The following is a 10,884-nucleotide window of genomic DNA, read 5'->3' as shown; positions in this document are numbered from 1 at the left end:
CAATGGAAAAGGCACACAGAGTGCCCAAGTCCTTCTCTCCCAAATCCCACCACAACAATTAATGTTATGGAAGAAAATGATAAGAAGAACGAAGAAGAGCATGAAGAACTCCAAGATATAGATCCAAGGGGTTCCCCTCACATAGAGGAAAAAGTGTTTGGTGGAAATGTGGATCTAGATCTCCTCTCTCTTTTCCCTCAAGAACTAGCAAGAATCATTGGTGGGATTGAGAGTTAGCAAGCTCGAAGAAGATAAACAATGGGGGCAAAACACGAGCTCAAAGGATGGGGTTCAAGGGGGGAGAAGAACCCCTTTTATAGGAAGGGGAAAATCCAACTGTTACCCCCTCTGCCCGCACATGAGCGGTACTACCACTCCAGGGAGCGGTACTACCTCCCATTAGAGGCAGTACGGCGGTACTACCACTGCGGTTGTGAGTAGCAGATCAAGAGGGAAGGCAGTAGGGAGGTAATACCACCAGAGCGGTACTACCGCTGCGTGGAGCGGTACTACCGCCCATAAGGGGTAGTACCGCTACCTACATCCGCTCTAGATCCGCTGAGAGACCGACCAAGAAAACCTGGGCGAAACTGGCGTGGTAGTAATAAGCAGTACTACCACTCTCTCAGCGGTACTACCGTCGAGAACTACCGCTCCAGAAATCACTCAGTCTGACACGAAAAGTGTTGAGACCACGAGGCACCGGCACTGGCGAGAGTACTACCGCTGAACCAGGCGGTACTACCTCAGATAAGAGGTAGTACCACTCCTGGGAGCGGTACTACCGCTTGGACCTTTTCAGGCAGAACAGAGGCAACTGGTGAAAAGCATGAATACCAGAATTGTCATATGTTTCGCATACGAGCTTTGAATTGAGCAAACTCAAGCTTGTTGGATTCGGGGACTAGAGCTATCCAACAGTGACACTATAAAAAAAAGTCAATGATATAGGGATGAGAAACCTCTATGCTAGAAGAACCGGCAAAAACCCCATCATCGTAAACATCATAGATGACGCATATGGACTCCGTTTTCGATGAACTCGAGCTTGCCATGAAGATGACCATAAGCTCTACAACTCACTAAGAGAAACACCAAACAAGAACCAAGAAATATGATGCAAGGATGCAAATGGTTTGATCTCTCAACGAATGATACGATCAAGCTACTCACTTGAGAGCCCCCTTGACAGTACGAAAATATATCCTATAACCAGTCTCCCAACTACCACTGTGACACCGGTAAAATAGAAAACCTATCAAGGGCAAACATATACCTTGCACATAGTCCTCTTGAGCTAGATGATAACAATCTTGACTCCTCAAGATGGACAACCTTTCTTGATTGCGTTGGCTCGATGAAGACTAGTTGATTGCTCCCCCATACTCACTATGGGTGAGCCACTCTTCAGCACATCTTCACAAGTCCAGTGGCACCACAATGGACGACAAGCTTCAAGCATGATATCTTCGTGATGCTCCACTTGAACTTGCACACCACAATCTTGATGGCAATCACCACTTGATGTCATCCTCCATGGGTTGTATGAGATCTTCCTCTTGACGCAAGCCCATGGAAACGCACCATACCATGGGATCACTTGATCCCTCTCGATACATCTTGAACGCTTTGTGTGTTGATCAACTTGATACACTGTTTGACTTAGTCTTGATGAACCTTGTGTCTTTATGACCAATCTTTGGTTAAAACCTTGAATGCCACCTTGGTCATCATATAAACTCCTTGAAACCAACATATGGACTTCAATAAGTGCCTATGGATAAATCCTTAAAATATAACTCAAGGCAACCATTAGTCCATAGGGATTGTCATCAATTACCAAAACCACATATGGAGAAATATGCTCTAACACGTGGGGTTTAGCCCGTAGAGGGGGGGAGATACACAACATCATAACCCCTAGGGTTTAGCCCACAAACTCATGCTCTCGAGGTGGATCAACTATATAATCGCTACATCATCAATACAAAAAGAGCATGACATAGGGTTTTACCTCCATCGAGAGGGCCCGAACCTAGGTAAGAGCCACGTGCTCTTTGTCTCATGTTACCCTCGATCCGATCTCACAGCCCGGGCCCCCTACCTAACATCTGCTTGTTTTGACGTCGACATCGGTGCTTTCATTGAGAGCCTATTGTGTGATCATCATACTTGATGGCTTCCCTGATCGGTGATCTGAATCCCTTTGAGTCATTCATCACCCCCACAACCTTCTTCAGTGAGTCATCCGAAGCGATGGAGAATCCTGAGGCGCACCCCCCGTAGAGGTGGCAGGATGCGATCTGGAGTCCCTGTCAGAGCATCTCGCTTCTTTGAATTATTCAGCCAATGGTTCTCCCTTCAAGGAAACCCTGGATCCGGGCTCCCCTTCAAGGAACAAACAGTGGACTAATCGGATAAGGAGGATGGATGTTTCGGACATTGAGCCAAACCCCATACAACCTCCTACAAAAAACATGGTGGTGAGATAGAGTCCACACACCCATCCCCCCTGATCGGTTTGAAAAAATTGATCCCACCCACCCCACCCCAGCCCCCACATTGGCTACTGCCCAGATAATTCAAGACCTACTGATGTCCGGGACCTGACATACATAAAGCAACAAGTTGGGGAGACCGTCCAACAATTCTGGTCAAGATTTTTGTCTGTTAAAAATAAAATAGCCAACTGCGAGGACGCTGAACTACTTACTGCCTTCTACACAACCCTAGGATTTATCCCACAAACTCACGATCTCGAGGTAGATCAACTCTATAATTACTACATCACCAATACAACAATAGCAAGATGTAGGGTTTTACCTTCATCGGGAGGGCCTGAACCTGGGTAAATGCTTCATGTTCTTTGTCTCCTATTACCCTCGGTTCGATCTCATAGCTCGGACCCCCTACCCGAGATCTGTCGTTTTTGACACCGACAATCTAGAGGGCTGATCTCGAGTCCATTTGAGGCTTAGAGAGAGGGATTCGTCATCGTCATCATCATCAACCCTTCTTCATCAACAATTCCATGATGCTCACCACTCGGAGTGAGTAATTCCTTCGTAGACTTGTTGGACGGTGATGAGCTATATGAGATTTGTTATGTAATCGAGTCAATTTGTTAAGGTTTGATCCCCAGTATCCACTGTGTTCTGAGATTGATGTTGCTATAACTTTGCTATGCTTAATGCTTGTCACTAGGGCCCAAGTGTCATGATTTCATATCTGAACGTATTATGTTTCTATGAATATGAGAGTGTTTTGAATCCTATCTTGCAAGTCATATGCACCTATTACGTGTTACGATCCATAGACCCCAAAGTGATAATAGTTGGGACCCCCTCCGGTGATGAGCGTAGTATGAGTTGTTCATGTATTCACTTTGTGTTAATGCTTTGTTCCGGTTCTCTATTAAAGGAGGCCTTAATATCCTTTAGTTTTCCTTTGGACCCCACTGCCACAGGAGGGTATGACAAAAGATCTCATGCAAGTTCTTAATAAGAACGTATGACTATATACAAAATACATGCCTACATAACATTGATGAATTGGAGCTATTGTGTATCGCTTTGGGTTGTGACTACTATATGATGAACACCACCCAACATAAATATTCATTGTTGATCCAATGCCTACGCTTTTTCTCATATTGATCTTTGCTAGGTTACTATTGTTGCTATTGTTACAATCATCACAAATTGTTGTTGTTATTGTTCCTATTACTATTGCTACTGTTACTAAAACTATCAAAATTGTCAAACTAATGTGCTACTAAACACTTTGTTGCAAAAATATTATTTCCCAAGTGTGGTTAAATTGACAACTCAACTGCTAAGGCTCATAAATATTATTTGGCTCCCCTTGTGTCGAATCAACAAATTTAGATAAAATACTACTCTTGAAGACTGTCGCGATCCCCTATACTTGTGGGTTATCAGTTTGCTTCATATATAAAGCGGAGCGAAAGCCTTTTTTGGTACAGATGAGTCATCTTTGAATGGTCAAAATCCTCGTCTTGGGCCCGGAATAGTTTAATTCTATTGTCATGCCTCTTGTCATCGTTAATAATGGTTGGCTCAACAATTAAGGTCCTTAGACCGAACCAACAGTTTAAGCATCGTGACTTTCATTATTCTCATATTGTCCTCGCACATCATTGATACAAACACCTGTCATCTGTAGGTCATGGATTCACTAAACAATATATGCTTAGCCATGTAAGTCTTTTGATCATGTTTTCTGACCCTTAAATTAGACAACAAGCATTACGTTCAACAAAATAATCAACTTAATAATCAATCATAAAAGTAATATCAACATATGGATTAGGCACAAACGAATCTCATCAATCCCCTACGTTGGTGCCATCTAATGTCCCTTGAGTGTTTTGGAGTTCGTTGGACAAAGCAGTTGAGGAATAATGTATTTTTTCACTTTTATAAGAGGGTTTTGATGTGGTTTTCAAAAGTTCTTTGATATTTCTCGCATCTTTCTAACGACAATCCTCCAAACAAGAAACAAAACTTGTTTCAACTACTAACTTGTAGGAATAAACATATTTGGAAGGAAACCAATCAACACCTCAGCAAATGAAGCCATTTGGAACAACTTTCCTTTTGGCAAAAGTTCATTGGAGCAAATAAAGGGCAAGAGCACACCCGCTCGTACCATCAGTGGTACCACATGGCGTTAGCACAACCTCGTGTGCACACGCAACTTTTTGTGAAGGCATGGACATTAGAATACAGAGAGAGACACCACCACCACATGTGGAAGAGAGAAAGAAGAGATCTCGAGAAGAAAACCCGCTAGAGATCCATTGCTTCTCTTTCTCCCGTCTCCATTTTTATTCATCACGACATCATCAAAGGGAGAGGAATTCAAAGTTGTAACATAAGGGTTTGTAACTCTATCATACTCATCTCAAGATCGAGACTTGGTTAATCATTAATCTCTTTGGATCTCTGCGATAATAGTGAGATGATTTCTCTTTGTTTGATCTCCAAGTTGTTTGGTTATTATTGAGATGATTGAGTTGTCGTTTGGGGAGGGTAGCGAGGTTCCGGATCTCCAAGGTCTCTGCATTAGGTACTTTAGGGAGGGCCACCAAAAATCTGATTGCATGTTTCGCCTGATGTGCATCCGTTGCGGCCTTGAGGAGCATGAATCTAGACAATTGAAGAAGTCGAGGAGCGTTGTCCCGAAGGATGAGTTCAGTCGTGCCTCATGCGGCTATGGGCAAGATGGTGTAGGATCTTGCTAGAGCCTATGCAGACGGTGTAGGTGGAACCGCCTCTTGCCAGTTGCGCCCGAGGTCCCTCCCGCCTTACCTGGGTTGGCGTTGTTGGGTGCTAGGAGGGTCATTTATGTCCTCCGTCAATTGTCGGCTATGGATGACATGGAGAGGCGCCTTCAACTAGCGGTCGTGGGACATGTGGGAGGTGCTAGGCCACGGGCGTCCTACTTGGAGGCGGTGGAAGCAATCTCATCCCGTCTAGGCATCCTCGTCATCTCTTCTCGATCCACCGCTATCACCAAGAAGATTTCTTGATGGTGTTCGCCACTCCGAAGCTTCCAAACACTGTTATCAGGGCAGATTCATTCGAGCATGAGGGTTTCAAGCTGTTCATCAAGCGATGGTTGCGTCAAGCTCAAGTCACACCGAAGATCATGAGGGTTTCTCACGAGGCAAGGCTTGGCGCTCTGACAGCCTCACTACGTTGGGAATGGCTGAAAAGGACAAACGATAGTAAACCCTAGCATGGTTTGGATATGGCGCATGACCCTCACGTGAATGTTGTGTTCAACAACCTGACACACTAGCATCTACTCCCTCTGTATCTAAATATTTGTAATTGAAAAGAACTAGCTTCTATTCAAATACAAGTATTTAGATACATAAGGAGTAGGTAGCATCTAGGAACTGGAGATTGCATTCTATTTTGGAAAGATCGCTGGATTAATAGTGCTAGGCTAGTGGAAAACGCCCCACTGATCGTCACTCAAGTCGGGACTCGGGACCAAGTGATCATCGCAGACTAGCCAAAGACAGACTAGCCAAAGACGGATTTTACTCGCGCAATTGGATGTCTGACATTGTGGGTGAACTCTCTACCGAAATCTAGTTTGGTTCGTTCGGCGATTTGGAAGACGAAACATACAAGATACTTACAGCTCCTGGTCCGCTTATCATATGATGTGGAATGGTGCTAGTATTGGATTTCAATGCGCGTCGGCTGTTTGGAAGTGTCGGCCCCCCCTGTCGTGCAAATGTTTTACGTGGCTAGCGCTCCAATACCGCCTGTGGACATTAGATCGAAGATTAAGACATGGCCTGAAAGACGAGAGGAGGATATGATACACCATTTGCTCTTGCAGTGTGTTTATTCCCGACAGGTTTGGTTCCTATGCTTCAGAAGGGCTCATCAACTTGGTCCTGACTACCTACATGGTTCGCGACTTACGTACTATTAAAAAAATTCAACCCATTTGAAGTGCATTTGTATTTTATTTATAAAATAACTCCATGTAATGAATAAATGAGTTTTGAACTACGAGTGATAGTTAGGGTTGTGCTAAAATTGTGAATTAATGCCGACGGTTTGAATAGTCATTCAATATGCGAGTCGCCTGGTTAACTAGTGTCACATAAGCAGAAGTACATATAAATGTGTATTGGAAACGTGTACGGTGATCATATGGCATTTTGGATCATGATGGCCAAATATTTTTAAAAACATCAAAATTCGAAATTTTCAGTTTAAAAAAAAACTGAAAACATTTGTACAAGCAAACAATGAGGTAAGTATGTGTGTAAAATTTCATGAAGAAATACGTTGAAATGCGGCCTGTACAAAAAAAAACAAATTCATAGGCCTGTACAAAAATGAATTCCGAGTAATTCATACACCGACCCACCGAGTCAAGCATAGTTACTGTAGAGGAAAATTTCTCATTTTATACCTCGGAGGCTCGGAGTAGCTTAGCAACAGAGGGACTCCAGCAGCCGGCCGCCGTGCCTCCAGGAAGTTATAAATGATTAGTAAAGCCTTGTGATGATAGCAGATGTGCAGTGCAGGGGAGTTAAATTCTCGATTCTCGTTGAATGGAGCCAGACAGTGAACTTATTCTCAGCGACCCACAGAGAAGAGTGGCACCACAATTACAAACGGTGTGATCCTTGAATTGGCTGGCAAGGAGAGTAGGGTCCAGCCAGCAATTGACTAAGAAAAGCACGGCACTCAAATCTGGAATCCACAAGGGGAAAGAGGAGCACAGAGGAATAAAGCAAGATCCGGCTAGAAAAGGGCAGCAGCAGCAGCAGAACAAACTTCCCCATCAAAGGAGCACCGGAAGTGGAAGAAAGTGATTGACTCACACTCTAAACTTTATATAGCCTAATCGTCTGGGCAGACCACAATCGACAGAAAGCACCAGCCTTAGCTATCGTTTTGCTTTTGATGACTTCAGTGCTGAACGCAAAACATCAAGCATGTTGAGGACCGCTCAACATAACTCGAAATGACACCCGACACTATAGTAAGAGAACCATCTTCATATTTAGCTTACAAGTTTTGAGCTCTCTGATGTAGGAGTATGTAGCAGGTTAAAGGGAGAAGAATAGATGGTTCAGGGTCCCTAAATACACATCGCCTCATCAGATGAACATCTCAGCCTAAGCTGAGCAGAAAACAGAATACATTAAAGCATTTAACAAGATCATGCGATCTTTGGCAGGAATAAAACTAGAGTTTTCAGCAGTGTATGTCACAGCGAAGCATAACTATTGACACGGAAAGAGAGAACATCATTGAATGGTTCAAAGAAGCTGGTGCTGTTTATCTCTTTTGCTGGATAAGACCAGATGTTTGCCACTAGAATACTACACCTCAACATACCAATCAGTTCAGTTTTGAAAAGAGTGAGTGTAGCAATCAGTCATTGTGCCACCAAACCAAACTAGTAAATCTTTCATAAGATATATAAATTCAAGTCTAGAGAAGTACTAAGAAAAGTCACATAATAAGACCATACACTAGAATACCTTGTGAGTTTGTGACTGGAGAACACTGGCACCAACCAAAGTTCTTCCAACAACATAGCGGCAATGCTTTCCAACAAAGCATAATTGGTTGATGAGCTTGATACATTGCTTGCAGTTCGGATGGCATCACAGAAACCCATATAATTATCAGACGCAATCGAAAGCCTAAGCAGATTCTGCGTGGGATCATATTGTTCACATAATGAACTCCGAAATTCTCTAGGAAGTAGGCAGACATGGATGAACAGCATATCAATTACGATTAGTGAATGCACATACGGCAAGAAAGAAGAAACGCACATGAAAATTTAACATTACCATAGCAAAATGCCATTGTGTGATATCAGTTGATAGAGAAACAAAACTGAAATAAAATTTGGATAGGAGTGAACAAGAATAAACATTTGAGAATTGTGAGATAAACCCAACAGCGTTGACAAAAAATGCCCTTCCTCCTGAATTACAGAAAACTCCCGATTTACCAATACATGAAAAGTTCTTATTACTGTTGAAACTTGCAGTAATATCAGACACATCCTTCCAATTCACAGAGACCAAAATTGCAAGCAGTTGCACACACACACACACACAAAATACAAAAAACTCAAACTGTTACCTTACTTTCTCATCTTCCCTCCCGATCTACAACACCACTAGAATTTATATCCTAATGTAACCAATCTATGACTCTAAGCTGAACAAAAGGCCAGAGCCACATCACCTCGTTGGATTCAGTCGAGCCATCCGGTTTGACGGAGCACAGCGTCGCGTACCCGTCGAAGGTCTCGGCCCTTGAGCGTGCGGCCGGCGCCCTCCAGCATCGAGAAGGGCGCGGCCGGCCCGGCGCCACCAGCAGACGCGCGCGCGACCATCTCGTGCGGGGGCAGCATGGCGGCATCCCCGTGCCGGAGCTCGTCATCGTCGTCCAGTTCGTCCCACTTATCCATTGCCGGCTTCTGGGGCGGGCGGACGGGTACCTTAACTGGAGCTGACTGGTGATACTGCGGGGCCGGTCCGCGGGTCTTGGGCCTCGGGTTCGCCGGGATAGCCCACGCGGCGGAGGCAGGGGACTGGGTGGGTGACAGCGAACCACCAGATGCCGAAGTGGCAGCCGCGATGGTGGCCTGGCGGCGGAGCAGCGTGGCCGGGGTGGCGGCGACCGCGGAGGCCGCTACCCCGCTGCCGCCCCCGGCGCGGCGAAGAAGGAGCCTTTTGTCCCCCTCGTGCAGCGCGGCGAGGAGACCGAGGTGGCTATGCGGAACCCGGGTCGGGCTCCCTGGCCCGTCGGGCCGCGCGTCCGAGGCGGCGACTGGGGCAGATGAGAACATGAAGTCGTCCTCGTGAAACTCATCCCCGGCGACGAACGACGACTCCGTCGGCGACGAGGAGGGCGACGAGAACAACCCTACGAACCGCTCGGTAGCCGGCGACCGGCGCGGCCGGTACTCGTCCATGGGCGCGCGCTCGGCCGCTCCGGCGAGGGGGTCAGGTTGAGGGCCCCGTGGGCTTGGGGTCCCAGCGGTGGGCGGCCGGGCGACGTGATGGGGATGGGAAGGGAGGAGAACCGGAGAAGGCAAGGAGGTCTGGTGGGTTTCACTTTTTTTTATGGGCGCGGTTGCGACCCAGCGGAAGGATCACCCCGCCCGGTTTTGTTGCTTGGCTCGGTTATGTATGGGGCGCGACCGCGCGAGTATACCTGGTATGTGCAGCCCGGCCGCACGGCCTGACGTGATCCGGCCCGAAAATCCCGGGCTGGGTCGGGCCTAATCCTCCCATCGGGCGGGCTCGGGCTTGGAAATCAAGCTCGATATTTGGACTGGACTGGACTCAGGCTTGACGAAAACTAAATTTTAACCGTAGACAGGTTGGGTTTGTCGGGTCGCGTGAGGCTTTTTGGACTCAAGTCATGTTCACACCTGATTTACTAGGCGTGACAGCCGGGTCGAGCTCGGGTCTAGGCTTTTAAGAGCGGGCTTTTTTTGGCCCAGCCCGAAACCCAGCCCTGTCTGGGATATGTCCGAGTATAGGCATGAGACTAGTGGATACTCGATAGAAAAGAAAAGAGTTTTAAACATATTTAGATGTGAGTCATCTTAAAAGTAATGTGTTAAATTAAAACAAAATCTTTTTATAGGTACTAGTTCGTTGCCCGTGCGTTGCCACGATGCCATGCACATATTCTCGTTCACCACTTTTAAAATATACCTTTAGAATCCTCATGAAAACTAAACAAAATTGTTAACCTTTTCTTTACAATTAATTCACTATTTTCATTTACCAGCAATTTATTTTTATTGCACTCATCTAAAAAAAATGTGCTTGCATAATTTGCTACATCATGGATTGAAAACCTCTTACATTTGACTTTTGTCATTGGATATCAAACCTATACTTGGGAAAGGGGTGCTTCCTTGTTGTAAGAGCTATGCAATAACCTTGAGACTCAGATTAGCAGCCTAGTATATAAGAAGCCAGGCCTTTATCCCAGTGTCGTATATATATCAAAATTATGTATTGTGCCTTAATCAAAAGAACTTCGGAAAATCTACCAAAACGAAAAACAACAAGCACATGAGCACATTTCCAACTTCCAGAAATAAAGAAGAACAAGGAAAATGTGTGTGAGAAAGAAAAACAACTTTTAAAAAGAGTGAATAATGGAGAAGCGTGTATGAAAAGAGACACAAAACTGAAGGCAAATGGACATAATTCCCATCATACCAATATGCATGACACTTGTTTTGTGCATACATACATGTTAGAGAGGAATACTTTTTGTGTGCATACAAGTGCCGCAAAAGCAGCTTGTCTAAAAATAGCAAAACTAAGAAGAGAAA

At 45.2% G+C, this 10,884-nt stretch overlaps 1 protein-coding gene across 1 annotated transcript; it reads right to left on the bottom strand.

Annotated features, from left to right (window-relative positions):
* Positions 1-8,524: 8,524 nt before the first annotated feature.
* Positions 8,525-9,695, bottom strand: LOC123426669. The gene has a single exon (XM_045110536.1). The coding sequence runs from the start codon at positions 9,499-9,501 to the stop codon at positions 8,779-8,781; it is 723 nt and encodes a 240-aa protein (XP_044966471.1). The 5' UTR covers positions 9,502-9,695; the 3' UTR covers positions 8,525-8,778.
* Between the last annotated feature and the right edge of the window lie 1,189 nt (positions 9,696-10,884).

The sequence above is a fragment of the Hordeum vulgare genome, chromosome 2H, assembly GCF_904849725.1.
Source record: "Hordeum vulgare subsp. vulgare chromosome 2H, MorexV3_pseudomolecules_assembly, whole genome shotgun sequence".
NCBI lineage: Eukaryota > Viridiplantae > Streptophyta > Magnoliopsida > Poales > Poaceae > Hordeum > Hordeum vulgare.
Note: the sequence above shows the minus strand (reverse complement) of the source record. Positions and strands in the feature narration are given on the sequence as shown.

What these genes read in the sequence shown, in the direction of transcription:
- LOC123426669 (XM_045110536.1), bottom strand. Translation starts at nt 9,501, where the DNA reads ATGGACGAGTACCGGCCGCGCCGGTCGCCGGCTACCGAGCGGTTCGTA.